At 32.7% G+C, this 19291-nt stretch overlaps 1 protein-coding gene across 1 annotated transcript in view; it reads right to left on the bottom strand.

Moving 5' to 3' along the window:
• LOC111640760 (HORMA domain-containing protein 1-like) overlaps nt 1–19291 on the bottom strand; it is a 34488-nt gene that overhangs the window by 13576 nt on the left and 1621 nt on the right. The window contains exon 3 of the mRNA XM_023386812.1: nt 10700–10844. Within this exon, the coding sequence (XP_023242580.1) occupies nt 10700–10844 (145 nt within the window). The remainder of the gene's footprint in view (nt 1–10699; nt 10845–19291) is intronic.

Genomic DNA, 19291 nt, shown 5'->3' with positions numbered 1-19291 from the left:
TGCCTCCACCCCACATAACAGAATGCTTTTGACAATTACATTATATATTCTTCTTTTTTCTTGATCTAGTCATTTCTTCACTCCACCATATTCCATTTAATCTTTTTACTGCTCTCTTACCTTGTGCTAATCTTTTATTAATTTCTGATGTATCTCTTCCATCTTGATGAATTTGTATTCCAAGATAATTGTAATGCTCACATCCCTCAATCTTTTCTCCTTTATCCAGTTCCATGTCTGTTTTAGCCCCTCCTATGCATAAATATTTTGTTTTAGTCGTATTTAAATATAAACCTCCTTTAAAATAGTTCTCGTTTATTTTTCTTGTCACGTATTCCAGATCATCTTTACCTTCTGCCATTACCACATGATCATCTGCAAATTGCAATGCAAACATTGGTTTACCATTAATATCTATTCCCATATTACAACATTTCTTTTTCCATATTTTCAATACTCCTTCTACATAGATTTTAAATAGAGTTGGTGAGATACAGCACCCGTCCTTTTGATACCGTAAATCCTTCTGATATTTTTTTCCAATTTTTATTTTTGTTATGGATTCTCTATACCAGTGATGGGCAAACTTTTTAAAGAGCGGGCCAAAGGAAAAGAAGAAAACTTTAGCCAGGCCAATATAATGGTAACCTAGCGCTGCATCTGAAAATCCAGGTGGCGCTATAAAAACATGTGCAGGCCGTCTGCCATATTTCTTTTTCTCTCTTTCGGCTACGCTACGCACGACGAGTGGATGTTCTGTACCGAAGCATACTTGTAACCGATCGAGCTTTTACTCAATAAGTGTAAAACAAAATTTTGTACATGATTGTAAATAAACTTTCATGGTGAGATATAAAGCTTCGGTTATTTTATATAATCAACGAACACTCAAGTTAAGTGGTGCATCAACCACCACAGCCTGTATTCTTTTTTACTCATCAGATTAGGAATAATGTCGCGCGGGCCGCATCTGGCCCGCGGGCCGTAGTTTGCCCATCACTGCTCTATACAATTCATTAACTACTTTAATAAGTACATTATTAATATTTATCTCTTTTAATGTCTCCCATAATTTTGATGTTGGGACATTATCATATGTTTTCTTTAAGTCTATAAACAAAAAATGAGTTTCCTGTCCTGTTGCTAATGTGAGCCCGCGGATTTTTGCGGGTCTTTTAAAAGTTTAAATTTTCTTGTTAATTAACTTCGGAAAAAAACCCAAAGATTTTGTACTAGATCGGATTTCTCCGATTGTATCATAACTCGCTAAGGAAGTTTACAGTTAGGTGTGAAAAATGCACCGTCATCGTCAACAAGAATCGATGACGTGTCAGCTCTCACACGAAAAAGAATAAAAGCTCGAATCTCCGTAACTTCAGGGCAATTCGTCATAGGAAGTTGTACTTAGTAATAGTGTCACCGAAACTCCCGAGCCTCCATTCAGCGGACCCGATCCTGCTATAGAGAGAGGACCTCGAATAGAAGACACGGAAGACACCACACCCTGAACGTTTGCCAATTCGCCCTGCCACCGACAGGTATTTTGGGGTATATAGGATTTGTAAGCGCTCTCTCTCGAACTCGAAAATTCGTGCTCGAATTTATGTAAATAGTAGAGATAACCACTTTTAACCTCTTGTAGTGCTTAGTTGAGTATATAATAAATGCTTGTTTAGTTTTAAACCTGTTTCTTGTCATTTAAGGATGCCTATCAACTTGCTCACCTCCCTCCCCACTCGAACTGCCCTCCTAGCCATCCGACGATGGCGAGATCGGGTTTTATCAACCTGTTGCCGAGTAAGTGGTCAGTGGGAGATTGATCCCTGACCCACGGTTTATCTCACACTAATCTTTTTTCCATAATTTGTTTTATACAGAAAATATTGCCCATACATGATCTTCCTGTTCTGAATCCACTCTGCTCTTCTTTTTCTTTTGTTTGATATTCTTCTTCGAGAATAACTAAATGTTGCTGTTACTGTAATTCCTCGATACTTCTTACATTTTTGTTTGTCTCCTTTTTTATAGACAGATGTCAAAAAGCCAATTTTCCATTCTTTTGGGATGTCTTCTCCATTAAGACACCTTTCGAATAATTTCTTGTCAATTTAAATAATTTTTCTGTTCCATTTTTTATCAGTTCTGCCAGTATTCCTTCAGAACCACTAACTCTATTATTCTTCAGTTTTTTACATGCTTGTTTAATCTGTTTTGTCTCTAAATGAATTGTTATATCCCTTTCTATGTTTGTATCTTCTGTCATAAATTGAATTCTATCTTCTGTTAATAGATTTTTATAATATTCTTTGCATTGTTTAACTGAGATAAACTGTCCTTTATTATTATTATTTTCATTTCTAACTTTTTTAGGAATTTCCATGCTTTAGTGCATTTTCTTCTTCCTACGTGGTCTGTTCAAAAAGTATCGGACCTTTTTTTTTCTGCGTAAACCAATGATGCGCGAGAGGCCTCCTTCGGTGGAGTTGTGGAGGGGACAGTCATGCACAGCCCTGAATTTTTTCCCGCCTGCAGGAAGCGTCAGTCGTTGGCAATCGGCCTATGAGTGAGGTCATGTAGTGTGCTCTTGTCGATTCCACTAAGCTGGAAAATGACTGAACAACGTGAGCAGCGATATTACATCAAATTTTGCCAAAAACCTTGGCGATACCCAAGTGTAAACCATTCGCAAGATTCAGCAGGCTTTCGGGGACGATCCTCGAGGCCAAAAAAAGCGCGGCAGGTCCGCAGCAATATCAAAGGTCATGTTGACAGTTTTTTCGACTCTCGTGGGGTGGTGTGTCGTGAGTACGCACCACAAGGCCAAACCATCGCAAAGGAGTACTACCAGGAGGTCCTTCGTCGTCTTTCCGATACAGTGCGATGCAAACGACCAGATCTGTGGTCGATCAAAACTTGGCAGCTCCATCGTGATAACGCATCCGCCCATTCTGCGCATCTGATTCGGGCCTTCGTCACCAAACACGATACTCCTGTGGTTCGTCACGCTCCGTACTCTCCCCACATGGCTCCGTGTGACCTTTGGCTATTTCCCAAGCTGAAAATGCCGCTGAAAGGAACCCGAATTTAGTCGAGAGAAGACATCGTGCGGAATCCGACGGACTGGCTGATGGCCATTCCAAAAGATGCTTTCCAGCAGTGTTTCCAGCAATGGCAGGAATGCTGGGAGAAGTGTATACATTACCAAGGAGACTACTTTGAAGGGAATTAGGGTTTTGTACCTCAAAGTCAATAAATTTATTTTTGCCGACCAAAGGTCCGATACTTTTTGAACACACCACATATATATGTTTCTATTTCTCTACAATTTCTATCCCAACCTAATCTTTTCTTTTCCAGAATTTTTTGCTGATTTTCTAAGTTCTTTATATCTCATTCTATCCTCCTCTTTTTTTTTAGTGTTCATCCATTTTAAGTAAGTTATTTTTTTTGTTGTATCGTGTTTTCTACCTCTTTGACCACCAAAATTTTTTAAAAGTTTTTTCATGTTCTTTGATTTGCCCTAGAGCTTCATTTGCTGCTTCATGTAGTGCTGTTTTTATATTTTCATATAATTCTATAGTATTATCATATTCTTTTTTCTTCCAATTTTTGATCTAATCTTGTCTGAAACTAATGTGTGATTAATTTAATGGTTTATTTATTGAGATGACCAACTACAGTTTAACAAACTGTTGCACTAAAATGGATACATTGTGGTTGAAGCTTGTGATTCCCATATGCTTATCCTTACTTTTGGAACCTATAAAACTTCAGTGACATTGAGCTACCAGTAAATATTCACCAATGGAGTAGATTTTTGGCATGAATGTTTTCTATATGTATTGGAACAGAAATAGAGGGTAGGAGGTTTACATTTATAAATTGTGAAAATAAGTTCCACCCTAACAATACATGAAGTTATGCCATAGTTAGGAAATACAAATTAAAAAGCCATAATTATTTTTCTGCAAAAAAAAATAATAAACAACCAACTATATTTTTTCAGTAACTTACACTTAAGAATTAAGATTGATACATTTCCCCAATAATTGAAGCAGTTTACATCATCACAGACAGACATGTTAAACAACAAGATTGCCAATCAAAAACATATTTTAATGAACTGAGATGTATTATGGCTTCAACCTAAATATAAAACATCTCCGTAGAACATGGAGAGAAAGTTATCTTTTTCTAAAATTATAATAACAATATTGAGCTGTTGACTAGACATTATTACAAATAAGTAAACAGTAGCAATTCTAATTCCTAAAGATAGAAAATTAACTAACACAAATTAAAGAAAACTGTAAGCTTAGTTAATATTATTTCCCGAGAAGAAAACATTAAAAATTCTTTCTCTATGCCCCAGATTTGGTCTAGGCCTCCAACTCCAAATGATGTTTTAAGTTCAGATTCAAAGATGACATTTCATAACAGCAGCAGAAAAATCTGTTTTCATGATCTTGTATAAGAAATGGAAGCTAGAAACCAGATTTTTCTCAAAATAAACCAGTCTTCAGGTTGGCAATGCAGATGTTAACAGAGCTTTCAACTGTGAAGAATACTGAAAAACATTATGTTGGATTCATAATTAGTATAGAAAATGCATCTGATATAAAATTTATGAGGAAAGTGCCAAGGAACTTGTGCATTTGTATGGCCTAACTGTGACAATATTTCAGTGGTTCAGAAGAAAATTTCTGAACCAGGAAAAGAAAGATGCAAAAATTTCTTTTTTGGATCTATTTAAATATAGATCCAAACAGCTTATTTTCTGTGTATCATAAATTTGGTGAACCTACTTACATCATTCCTTCTATAGCTTTCAACCATCCAGGTATAAATACTCTATCATCATAATACTGATACACAGGGAATTCTTATATCCTTTCAACCAATTGCTTGTAGATGAGGGACTTTCCCTTCTTAAATCAGCAGTTTGCAATGCTAGATATTCTTTGGCCAAGTTCAAATATCTAGTCAACCGGGTCAAAGGCATGTTATTTCCACTTTATATCATAAGAAGGATTTGGCTTTCATAACACTGGCCATTCCATACTTAAGTCCTCCTTCATTATGTATTTGTTAAGTTTTCAAAAACGTTGGCTATATTTTGCCATTAGCACACCAAACCACATTGCGTAGGATGCTTTGTAATAATAGAGATGAAGTTACAATCTATGAAAACTCTGGAGTATATGCTATACCCTTACAAAAACACTAACTGGGTATATATTAGAGCCACTATTAGAATGCTCCATCTCCTCAGAACATTGTGATAACATTGTACGTGGCAAATGTACAGTACAACAGAACTAAAAAAGTAACAGAGTGTAACTTTGAGCCACTTTGATCACAAACTTCCCTTCTGAAATGCTGTGGGGATCAAAAAATGTTATTCTTATGGGAATCTCTTTATGAAGTATGTTAGACATATCAAAATTATGAATATTTAACCTCCCAAGGTTGTAAACCACATGGTTTGCAATAAAACATCTCACAGCATCATTAGCACCCTCACATGTTTATTATTTGTTTATTGACTATTTAATTTGTTATTAATTATATATTTTATATTTTAATCCAATTTTATTTTTATGTAATTTATATTCCATGCATGTGTGGGACAAGGAATTTAAAAAAATGTTAGTTCCTATTCAGATTCCATCACTTGAATTTAAATGTTGTGTTCTCTATGAACAATTTGCCTGAAGAGAACAGCTGTATACTGTTGAAAGTAATAAATTCTTTTTGTGTAACACCAACAGACAGTTTGGTACATCATATTTTCTAATAGTGCAGTAAGACACACTTAACACGGGAACATGTTCCTAGATGACAAAGCACTAAATGAAACAGTGTTAATCGAGGTCATTTTAACACAGAGTAAATAGAGAAAGGAAAACAGGCAACCATAATAAACAAATTTTACTTTAATTTTAAGTCATTTTCATATTAATTTGCATAAAAATAAATGTTAAATAAACAAACATATGCACACAGAAATGTAAAGTTCATTTTTTGTGATGAAGGTCCTGGTTTTTCTGAAATTCTTGTGTTTTCAGATAAAGTCGTGTAGTTTCCTTTGTCACTTTTCCCCCCTTAAGGAAATGTCAATAGCAGAAGATCACATCCAAAACACGTTGTCTTGCTTTTGCACTCCTTTCAAAATCTGGATTGTTCGCTACAATTTGATCAATGATTTCGGTAATCATTACCAAACTTTTACTGAGGAAATCTGTAAAGAAATTTTTAGGATTCTTTGTTTTCAGAATCAATGTTTTCCAGTTCTACACAAATTCCTTGTTCTGCCAGTTCTTAAAGGTTGTCAGTGGCAAGGCTCTCGTCAGAAACCTGCAGTAACTCCTCAATATCCTGCTTGTCTACATCTCCTAGTCCCGCTGTATTGATTAGGTTGACAATTTGGTCAAATTAACGATACAGAGATAGGTTTTTCTTATTGAGAGTTCTTGGATACCTTCAGCCATAACTTCTTCCACACTTTGTTCATGCATTTATTAGTTATTTCTTGCCAAGAGAAGTCAATATTGCCTATGGCATCCATGATATTATATTTTTTTCCAAAGTTTAAGGAAAGTATGGCACTACGACGAATTGCCACCTTTTGCTGATTAGTTTGTGTTCATAAATAATCATATTATATATGAATCAATGAAATGCCGCCATAATTTAAATTGGTGTAAATTTTGAGCTTTTTTTAAGCTTCAAGCAGGCCGCATTATATTGAATCAACATTAATCGAGGCAGCATTAAGTGGGGTCTTACTGTATTTGGCATGTATAATTATTTAAATTTTATTACAAACACTTTATTGATGATTTATTACATAAAAACTGTAGAAAATCAAAACTAAATAAATTTTTTACCACTTCATACTGTAAAGAATGTATTGTTTAATTTTCTACTTTTATTGTTTTTTTTCAGTTATTGTAATCATCAATTATGATGATCATAACAAATGGCATCCACTGTAATTAAAACTTTATTTTAAGCATTAGGCCTATCATCAAGTTAATGCTGTAACTTATCCTCTTAACAAAATTATAATCAATTGCAATAAATGGAAAACTATTCTTAAAATAGATTGGAACCATTAATATAACTTCAGATAAAAATCATTTACATGAAAATAAAGTATCTAATAATTTCAACATTTAAAATGATAAATTAATTTTCTAAATTAGACAGGAAAATTTAATTGCTAAGTGCAGCTACATTTTAAAAGAATACAAAAAAGAATAGATGAGAAAAATGTCTAATATTAAAAAAAAAAACACTTTAAACAGAAAATAATAAAACTAAAAGTAACTATTTTGATAATTAATAAATATGATATTTATTAGTTCATCAGTATATTGGCAAAACTGTTTCTTTTGGTGTAGTTCAGCAATTTAATAATACTACTTTAATGTTTTCTTTAATTTTTGTATTTTATTATTATTATTTTTTGTTATATTTGCACACAGAATTTGGTTAAGCTGTTTGATTTTAATACATATGATTTGATATCTGTTATGATTTATGTAAAGAACTTTTAAAATTCATGAAGGTTATCTGAGAATGATAAAATGCATAGCATGAACTGAAGAATTTACATGGTGGCCCAGAATATTAAAACATATTGAAACTGTTGTAACATAATGTCAACTATGCAATCAAGAAAGAAAGAACAGACATGAATGCTAATGTCTTATCAACCCATTTTCTACCAAGGTTAATGCTTCCCTTATAAACCATGGTAGAAAATCATGAACTTGCTCCTACTAGAAATAAAGTGGTATCTATTAATTAGAGGTACCCAGAGTTAGCACTTTTGAAAAGTCTAAAATGAAAAAATAATTTTTTAACTGAAATCCATCTTCAGACATCACAGTATTACAGAAATCATATATAGTAACAACAGCACACATCTTGAAACAAATTTACATCTACTTTTACAAACTTTTTGAATGAATAGGTATTTCAACACACATCAAATCCAAATTCTTTCAAAATAATGAATATGTCAAAGCAGTGGTAAAATTATAAAATGAAGTTTAAAGAGAAGAAACAATAGTTACAAGGCAATACAAAGTTATAGAGTAATGCCAATGATAAACAGATTCTCACTAGCAGAACTGATAATGAGCCATAAAATAAGAATGTCCATCTCAATAATTAAATTGAAGTTATATCTGAGAACATCTGACATTAACAGCTTATGGAAGAAGGAAACAGAAGAATTTTTAAACAGAAATTGAATTATGACTGACAATATGGAGTAAAAGATCTTAGAATTATATCTTGGAACAAATTTCAAAAAAGAATATATAAAGTATAACCATTTTTGGAATATGCATTTTTTTGGTGGAACTGATTCATAATTCAAACCATGGTACAGTACTTCATTCTAATAGAATGAGTGCAATTTTGAAATGCTATTCGAAATAAATGATGAAGAAAAAGAACAAGAAAATAACCACAACAAGCATAATGAAAATAAAATTAATGTAAAAATAAAATTTAGCAATAATAACCAATACAGTAAAACAATTTTGTCAATTTTCTGGAATAAAAATGTATTTTTTTATGCAGAATTGCTAATTTCCAATTTGANATATATATAATTATAATAAAGTTACAATAAATTAAGTTAATATATAATTATATATACAGTACCTAATTTATATATAATTTATATATAATTTTATGTACAGACGATACTAAACTCAATTTACCCGCCTAAACTGTCCGTAGCGTGGCGCTGGACGGCGGAAAGTAGTTCGGCTGCCCGATGACGTTATACATAATTATAGGAGTTTTTTTTTTTACCGTTGTTTACGGATACCGCCACAATTTTTTCGCCGTCTTATAGAATTGTAATTAAAAGAACCCGTCTTATAGGGGGATCTACTGTACTTACATGTTTTTGTTTTTTTTTAATGTGTCTTTAGCCCATTTAAATATCTATAAACACAATATTTTCTACATAGAAATTTCTAGTATGGATTTTTTATTTACCGAATTACTGGTGAAATTTACCGGTAAGTTTACCGAATGTGTTTTTGCCAATTTATCGGTTAACCGGTAAATCGGTAAACCGGTATACAATCCCTACTTGTAACATATAGTTAGAGACCTTTTTCTAAAACAAATTACTGCTAGTATGCATAGAGGATGACTAAGAAATAAAGTTACCTTTTAGGAAAAATGTAACAATAGCTAAAAAAAAAAAAAACAGTATTTAATACTATTATTTATTTTTTCTTTATAAATGCATGTACTTATAACGAAAAAATAGATAAATAGTAGTATTGTAGCATTTGTATTATTTTCCAAATGTTTTATTTATCTCAATTTGTACTTTCCTACCTTTTGTTTAAGATTTGTTTAGTGTCAGTTGTCAAATGGTATCCTTTTAGAGACCACATGTTCTACCTTTCTCTTTCAAAATGTCATTAATGTTTTTCTGTACTTTATTTTTTGGCAAGAAATTTATACTTTATTTTTTGGCAATATCAATTTTGCAATATTTTTCATTGATATTGATTGTTTCCATTATAGGATTGTCTGTAAATTATATAATGCAATTTTTAAACTTTTTAACTACTATCCCAGCCTCTATAATGCCATCACACATACCCATCCCCAAAAGTACGTAATGCATATTCTTGATCAACTCTTTTAATTGTACTAAGGAAAAATACAGGATACTAAACAAACATTACATTATTATATTAATTACACGTGTAATGTATAAAGTGATGACAAGCATTATGGTGTAGTAATCGCTTGTCATTTCTGTATATAAAATTAAATTGTCAGTTATGAAGCCTTTGTTTATAAGCTTCTAGAATATTCCATCACCCGTTATTGCCTGGAGGGACAATAAACCCAGAGGGGAAGCAAGAGAGAGTATATAGTGACTCATGGTTGAGAGAGTATTTCTTTTATTTTCAGTGCTATTATGGGAAGAACGTGAAGGTGACCAGCAATGAGACTGTGCAAAGGAAAAGTTATGAAAGCCTATGGAATAATGGACTCTGCTCCAAACAATGAAGTTTTCCTGACCAGGAGAAAACTGCAACATGAATTGAGTAAACACTCACATACTAGCACCTCCTCTCCCTTGTATTTTTAATTGTTTATTGATGGTAGGATTGTCATGTAAGAAAATTCGTGGATTAGACTAATATGTAATACATAATATAAAAAGACAAAATGTCTGAGTGTAACAAGAACCTAAAGCATTGTAATATTTGAATACCCTCTGAATATTGTGTATGTTCAACTTAACGTTAACTCAACTTTGTGTTGAGAAAATAAAAACTTACAATGGTTTGATATGTAACATTTTAGAAACAAAAATGAATCACTCTGTTAACCAAGGGTTGAGAAACTCTAGTATTAATTAATGTAAATTTCTGTAAATATCTCCATTCCCTCGTAACATATTATTACCTGCATACCCACCCATCCAAATCTGTATTATTTAAGTTATGTACAGTACTGTATAACCCCTATCAATAAAACTATCATTTTCAAATTAGATTAATTTTTACTGAAGTTTGTTTTCACTTTACTAAATGTACCATACATTAATGTATTACAAATATTAACAATTTAAAAATTATAGATTTAGGTTTGATTATTATTAAATGTGTAAACAGTAAATTTCATTTAAAGTTAAACTCACCTTCAATACTTCTATTGCCAAAAGCACTTTCCGGAAATATTGCTCGTAAATAAGTAATACTAGATACTGTAAGTGCAATCAGCTTCTTTACAAATACAGTTGATTGAGTTTCAGTTTGAATTTCATTAGGAAATGTAGCAGTCCACTGAAATAGAGTATTAATTTACTATGATTAAATCATTATTTTAAAGAGATTCACAGATAGGTTAGGCTAGGTTAGATTAGTGTGCAGTATACAGCGCAGCATAACTAGGGGAGAGTGGTCCACCACAGATGACACTTTTGGTCTACTGCAACAAAAATAAAATTTTTGTTAATCAGGGTACTAGAAAGATATAAGACACACACACAGTTTTGTTTTTCCATAAAAACACTGCTTATTGTCAAAAATTTCCAACAACAATAAGGACTTTGTACCATTGAAAACTGCCTTATTGACCATAATACCTATTTAAGCACCTAGTTTTGCTTAATTAATAAGAACACTGGTAACAGTCCATGTCCTAATTTTTTCTGAGGTTTTTCTCTCATATGGCTATACACTGTTTTCACTTTCTATGTTTAATATGTACAGTAGACTCTTGCTAAAGTGGCCATTCCTTGCATGAAGGAATGCTGGATTATTGAAAGTGCCAGATTACTGAGCTATAAAAGATATGTTTAATTTTTTATTAATTAAACTTAATATCTCTAGTACACATGTCTAAAAAACAATAAGAGACAAGTATTTGTGCACAGTAAAAAAAATTTAAAATATTATACAGCACAATTGAAACGTTACATCTTCTACTCAGTGTAATCACTTCAAAAAATGTCACAAACTTTTATTTGCTTTACTAAAGATGCTCGTCCATGGCATGCTTTGTTACAGAATCACTTTACAGGCATTACATCGGTACTGCATGTGTCTGGTTGTTGTATTGTGCTGTAAGAAAATGTTGGTTTTGGTGCTAGCAATGTGAGAAATCTTCATTCCCTCTGCTTGTGATGTCTTCTTCCTCATCACTTTAATCCTGCAAACTTTTTATTTTGTCATCTGTTAAAGCCTGGTCTAATTCATAATATTCCTCATTTAACCAATTAGTAATGTCCTCTTCATCAACTTCTTCTCCTAGAAGCTTGTGGAACATATCAATGAACACAGCATCTGGAAATGATTCTGAATTGACTGACTCACTATCACTTGATGCGGACTCCAACTCAGTGTCAATTGAAGGTCATGTTTTTTTCCAACACTTCACTATTGTAGCACTTTCAACAATGTCCTATGCTTCTGTTGTTTAGAAAACAACATTATGCATGTTGATCACTTTCCACACCTTTGGCAAAGCTTCGGTAGAATCATTTTCACATTCATCCAATAGGGAGACAAGAATTGCATGTTGATAGCAACGCTTAACTGATTCCAAAATTCCCTGATCCATAGGTTAGATTAAGCTGCTACATTTGATGGAATAATGTTTGAAAAAAAGGTATTCATGTAACCAGCTACTCCTGAAGCTTGTTGGCATCCTGAGAAAAAGCAAAGAAATCATACCCAGCCATTTCATTCATTAGAAAAGATCTGACAAATCTGAATCTGTCCTCAATAAGAATCCTATTATACAAAGTTTGTTCCAAAGGTTGAAAATATCACAAGCTATTGTGGGACAGATCATTCATGAGAATCTTGAGATTGAGCACAGGCACAAAGTATACGGAGATTATTTCAAGTTGACTGTGTCAAAGAACACTTTACCAATGCAAGAAAGTTGTACAAAGAATATCTGGTAGCTGAGGTGACACTGGGTAGTCACACTATATAAATCTTGGGTGTACATGGGTGCCACAAACAGCTCATATATTACCTAATTTCAGAGACAAGTCAGAAGAATGACTGAGAGCATTATCAATTAGGAGGATGGCTTTTAACAGAAGTTTCTTTTCCTTCAGTTCTTACTTCACAGCTGATACAAATTTATCATGGAAATGCAAAGAAAATTTCTGAGTCCTTTCACATTTTCTTTTGAACACAATAATCTACTGTTGGTGTACTCATCTCATTGTGCTAAAAACATCATGGCTGTTGGACTTTTCAAATCATCAGGAAATGAAGTTTATGGCTCTCATTGGCATTACAACATGTCATCAGTGTGATGTGTTGTTTTTGTTGTTTATACCCACAAGTTTCCTTTTCATTCTTGTCAGCAAGGGTTGACAAGAAAAATGCTCCCTTCAAAAAGAAGGGAGAATTTTGAAAAAGAGACCAGTCGCATCAGCATTGTACACTGCAGGAGGAGTTAGTTCTTCCTTTACCATGTTCACCAGCTTCTTTTTAAAACTTCCATATCTTTTTTCATTTGCTGACTGACTCTCCGTAGTGACTGTCAACTGCCACACACCATGTCTTTTCTTCCAGTTTGATAGCAGCCATCACATGCTATAAACAGTTAACTGCTGCCAACTTCTTGGTTAAATGGCACTGCTTTTTCTTTGATTATTGGACCATTGACAAGTAGTTCTTTACTATGTTATATATGAACCATTTGTAAACAACTGCAAAAGTTTATCATTCTCATCCTTTTGCATATCTTTTTGTTTTCCAATTCACTGTCCATATGGTTGGTGTACTGTTGAATTTAATTCTCTTTCATCATTATGTCATAAACAGTGACATGACTGTTGTACTCGGTAGCAATGGATTTTTGGGAACAATCCTGTTTTAACACCTCCAATATTTCCAATTTCTGCACGAGTGCTAACATAACATATTTTCTTTTTGAAGCCATAACTGAAGGTTACCATGCCAAGTAGTCAACCACTTTCCACACTTCAAAATCAAAACCAATCATCAGATGTAAAATATCAGTTTTAGTTTTGATAAGTGGCATCACACTGGATGGCCATCCACATAACACTCTCCATTTATATCACAACCAGAGACTGGATAATTGAGAGACCAGATTAGCAAGCGTCTACTGTATTATTATGTATTTTTCATGGAACAGGAAACTCAAGCATCACTCTGGGCAGCACAAACCCTAGCTATGCCACTGGATTTATACACACACAATCTAAATATTCAAAAGCTATAACCTGAAATAAACAATTATTTCATTCAAAAACTAATAAAATATATTTTCCTTTGGAAACAATATGATTTTTTTGTACAGAGGGTTGAGTCAGTTAATATTGAACAATTTGTAATGCAAATATCAATCAAATTACATGCACTTGTTAGAATCAGTCAACATTCTAGAATTTTCTGTTGGTAGTATTGCTGAAAAATACCATAATTATGACAACAAAAATAACAGAATATTGAGGTGTAAACTTTCATAATTGATGCCAAATATAGCTTTTCCCATGATAGTAAAATAACATTTGAAAAAAGGTATTCACATAACCAGCTACCTTTTGAAGCTTGTTGGCATCCTGAGAAAAAGCAAAGAAATCATACCCAGCCATTTCATTCATTAGAAAAGATCTGACAAATCTGAATCTGTCCTCAATAAGAATCCTATTATACAAAGTTTGTTCCAAAGGTTGAAAATATCACAAGCTATTGTGGGACAGATCATTCATGAGAATCTTGAGATTGCGCATAGGCACAAAGTATACCAAACACTATTTCAAGTTGACCGTGTCAGAGAACACTTTACCAATGCAAGAAAGTTGTACAAAGAATATCTGGTAGCTGAGGTGACACTGGGTAGTCACACCATATAAATCTTGGTTGTACATGTGTGACAGAAACAAGTAACAATCAATTTACTACAGGGAAAAATGACAATGAATCATTCTAATTTTGTCAATCAGTACCAGTGCCGAAACTAGCCATTCCTGTGCCCTGTGCAAGAATTTGCATTTAGGCCCCTTAATTAATTACGTCTAGGAAAATAGTAAAACAAATACAAGCATTTTCGGTCCCCCTTCCAAGTGGGCCCTGTGCGAGTGCACCTGTTCCACCTGTCTAGTTACAGCACTGGTCAGTACAGAGAGCATTTTCTAAAGCAGTGTTTTTCAACCTGTGGGTCGCGACCCCCAGGGGGGTCGCAAAGCCTTACACAGGAGGTCGCGGGTAAAAGAAAAAAGCAAGTGTTTGTAGATCCTACACTACAATAAAAAAAAACTACAATCTCAGTGAGAAGGCTGTGCCTGTTTATTTTACAATACAATTGGTTTTTTGATCGATATTTAGGTCTCAACAGAAAAACTTAAATACGTAGTTTTTAAAATCACTGATATAATTTTAATATAGCCCTGGGGGGTCGCCAGGATTTTTTAACTTGTAAAGGGGTCGCTTATTGAAGAAGGTTGAAAAACACTGTTCTAAAGGAATTTATAATAGCAGCTGATTATTGTGTCCATAGCAAACTGAACATCATTCATTGGATAAAATATGAAGATAAACATAGCCTGCTTTCAGAACAATATTATGAACCCACTATCCAACCTGGAAATTCCACACATTTATGGGATGGAAGCATTAAAAATATGGATCTTTATAGACAAAGCATCTAGTCATGCTATAAAATCTACACTAGGAAAGCAGTTGAGACTGACATCAGTATGATCTGTTTTTCACCCATCTTTGTTAAATCTCCAGATTCCTCACTAATGAATTTCTGCAGCTTTGTATGCTAAAAAGGAACTCTCAAAAAGATGTCCCATGACTGTTACAGCTCTGTATAAATCATACCAGGAGGTTGGCACCTCTGCAACAGAGATTCTGGAAACTGCAGTAGAAACTTCATTACAGATAGTTCTGAATTGACAACATAGCTAATGGTGGAAGAACAAACAGCACAGGAACATCCACAGAGCTTAGAAAATGTCTAAAATTAACTGACTCAACCCTCTATATTTCTCAAAGCTCAAGAATTTTATTACTATATATTTTACTAAAGTTTAAAATATTTAACATAAATATACTTTTTCAATAAATCAGGTAGATTAGATTAAACAAATCACTTTACTAAAATTTAGATATGGCAGGTATCCAGCTTTAAGTAAAATATCCTATTATTTATAGTTCTAAAATTTATCTTCTATTTCATACTTATAAAAATCCAGTATTTTTACAAAGACCATCTAGAAACTATCATTTTTGTTACATTAGTAAACTTTCATTCTATCAATGAGATTTTGTTTACTTTTTCTGCCCTGTGAGTACTAAGAGAGCCTTTCTTCAAGACCCATAATGAAATTGGCCAGCCAACAGTGGGAGCAGCAAGGTAGTAACGGCCAGCGTAGCTAGGAAAGGACACCTATAAAATTTCGTTGGGTTTCTGACCCAGACTCTAATCCAGATCCCTCATAGCATCAGGCTGATGACTTTGGTTTATAGACAATGTTTGTGATAAAAGTACTTAAATTTTTTTGCAAAAAAATTTAAGTATCTATATATAAACCAAAAAACAAATTTTTAATATACTGTATATACCGGTATAATACCGCAAACAATACACATTTAACTATGGGTAACAGTTTGAGGAAATGCAAGCATTTTTGATCTTAACTCTCTTCATTTGTAAAGCTTATATCCTTTTATGCCTGTAGATGACCCAGTAACCAGGTTAAAAATGCTTTCCAAAACTGTTACAACTGTTAATAGTGTACTGCTTAATTTATTAAATTAATTGCAATGGTTACTTTGACTTTATATATATATATATGCTTCCCAATACAAATAAAAAAATAAAAAAATATTACATCCACTTCATACTTTAATCTGGAATAAATTTTATAATATATGAACAAATGAAGTTTAATTCACTTAAATTCAATTATGGTATATTTACTTTAGACAGTTTTATTCAGAGAATGAGTAACTAAGTAATGGTATAGAAAACTAGAATAAAATTTTGTATATGTGAATAAATTTGATTCATTTTTTTATTTTGATCATATTATAAACAAATGATAAATATATGCTTTTATTTGTTTTTATATTTTTCTAACAATTATAAAAAATCGAACTATTAAAGTTTGAATTCCTGCATAATTAAACATTAAGTAATGAGATTTGGTTAAATGTTAAAGATATACAATTAACATCATACAATTAAATAATTAATGTCATTTAATTATGAAAATTTTTACTCTTTAGAATTAAAGAAAATACTGAACAAATATATTTAAGCGATTTTGTTCATTTCTATTAAAACTGAATGTATTACTTTATTAATTAATATTTTAAAACTCGTTCTCAAATACAAATTTCTAACTGAAAATGCAAATAGCAAGTCACTCGCACTATATGTTTCAGCGATTACCATATTATTACCATACTGGAACAGAATGGGAGAATTAAGCCATTCAACAGTTGATAAATTTGTTCAGATAATTAAAAATTTAATAATAGAACCCAACTGTTGCAAAAACTTTCTATCCTTTCCACCATTAAAAAACTGTTTCTTATAAGTTTATATTTAAAACAAATTAATTAATTTTAGTAAATGTATATTGAATAATTTCATATACTGCATTAAATTTATATACTTTAAACCTTCATAATAAATGATAAATCTAAAAAGATATATTGCATAAGATGCGTGTTTAGATTGATACAAGTTTTTTAAGACTACGTAATCTTTAATTAATAGATAAATAAGATCTAACTGGAGAATAAGAAACAAAAGAAAGACTGCATCTTGTAAATCCAGCAGTATAGTTAATAATTTAAGACGTTTTCGACCTAATTTCATACATATTCGACAACCGAGGAAGACCTAACGATTATCCAAGCAGCAAAATTTGAACAAAAAAGAACGTAATTGAATTTAAAGTAAAAAACAGCACACATAAAATCTAAATTAAAATAAAAAATAATCGACAATAAACATTAAATTAATAAATGAAAGTTGTGCCGTATCGAAAATTTGTCCAAGTTAGTCCTGGTAAAGTGACTTCTAGGCCGTTCGGTTGCTAAAATGTTTTCATCGCGTAGTTAATTTAATTAACACAGTTGTTTCTGTCAACTTTCTATATCTCTGACACTTCCAAGTTTAAAGGAATTAGGTACTGTACAACTCAAGTGGGACGAAGCTGAAATTGTTAGATCCGTCAACGACCTTAATGCGGACACGTGGAAGTCACTTTACGACGTTTTCGATATGGCACAACTTTCATTTATTAATTCAATGTTTATTATCGATTATTTTTTTATTTTAATTTAGTAATTTCGATTTAAATTTTATATGTTCTATTCTATATTCTAAATTCATTTATATTATTTTTTCTTCAAATTTTTGATGGTTCGATAACCCTTAGGTCTTATTAATTAAAACTTATACTGTATTGCTGGAGTTTTTTTATGGTGCGAATTTTAATTTTAAAAAAATGTGAGAAAAGTAACGAAAATGATGAAAATTCTTTAAATAAAATGAATATATTTTTATTAACTTATACAGTGGGTGATCGGTTAACGAACAGTTCGGATAACGAACACTTTCGCGAAAGATTTTTATGATCGGACAACGAACGCTTTACTGAACAAACATAAAAACAAGCGACGGAAAATAACGAATACCGATTGATTTTCCGTCGTCTTCGGGTAACAATTCGAAACCCTTCGGAGCGCGTGAGACGTCAACATCGACGCTCAACCCGATACTGATCGGATAGTATTCCTTATAATTTTGAAACTCTCCCTTGTAATTCCAGCGTTTTGTTTATCTTTCTGACAAATAATTTTTTATAGTATTCGAGAGACTGTCGGACGGGCACTCGTTAAGTTTGCGTCGGGGTTTATTTACGACAGGTGAAAGTTTAAGTGTCTCATCGGATATTCGTTAACGTTTTAATACCAAATTTCGAATTTCATCCGGGCCTCGCATTTAAATCGTTTTTGTGGGCTAGTCGATTTCTGTTCTCTGAATTTTTGTAAGTGTTTTTCTGAACTTTTTATTTAAAAAAGAAACTGATAATATTGTGGAGCCTAAAAGGAGGAATGTCGAGAACTGCGCTCACTGTAGAAACCGAGTAAGAGATAATAGCCGAGGTAGAACGTGGGCGCGAGATGTCTGATGCTGCTAGGTAGTATGGCTCGAACGGGTCTACACTAGTCACAATCTTAGCTATGAAAGATATATCGAGAAGTCTTGAGCTGCTAATGGAGTAATGAAAATCACATCTGAGAAATAAAGAGCATTTTAGAGCTCATAATGGAACCCGAAATTGATCTGATGACAGAAGAACTCCGAGAACTCTCAAATGAAGAATACCAAGAAACTCGCGAGATGTGTTTTCTTTTGAAAAAGAGGAAGACGAAAGAGGACCAATGTCGACATCTGCTACTAAAGATCTTTTGAAGAAATGGGAGGATATCAGAACAATCAGATAGTATTCATCCAATCATCCAAGTGGCATCCAAACCAGAATAAGGTTAACGGGGTTGGGGATCTCTACAATTACAATACTATTAATTACTTCTGAAAAATCCCGAAGAAAAGAGAAAAGCAATCGACATTGGACAGATTCTTTAACCCCCATAAACGGAAAAAACATGACTAAAAAAATGTAAGACTGCATATATATGTACTAGCTGTTACCCGCGGCTTTGCCCGCGAGAATTTTGCAATTTGATAGAAATAGCCCTCACTCGAGCCC

The sequence above is a fragment of the Centruroides sculpturatus genome, unplaced genomic scaffold (genome assembly GCF_000671375.1).
Source record: "Centruroides sculpturatus isolate CEXI.00-Female unplaced genomic scaffold, Cexi_2.0 scaffold1477, whole genome shotgun sequence".
In the NCBI taxonomy this organism is placed as follows: Eukaryota; Metazoa; Arthropoda; class Arachnida; order Scorpiones; family Buthidae; genus Centruroides; species Centruroides sculpturatus.
The sequence above is the reverse complement of the archived record's forward strand: the minus strand, read 5'-3'. Positions and strand labels throughout refer to the sequence as shown.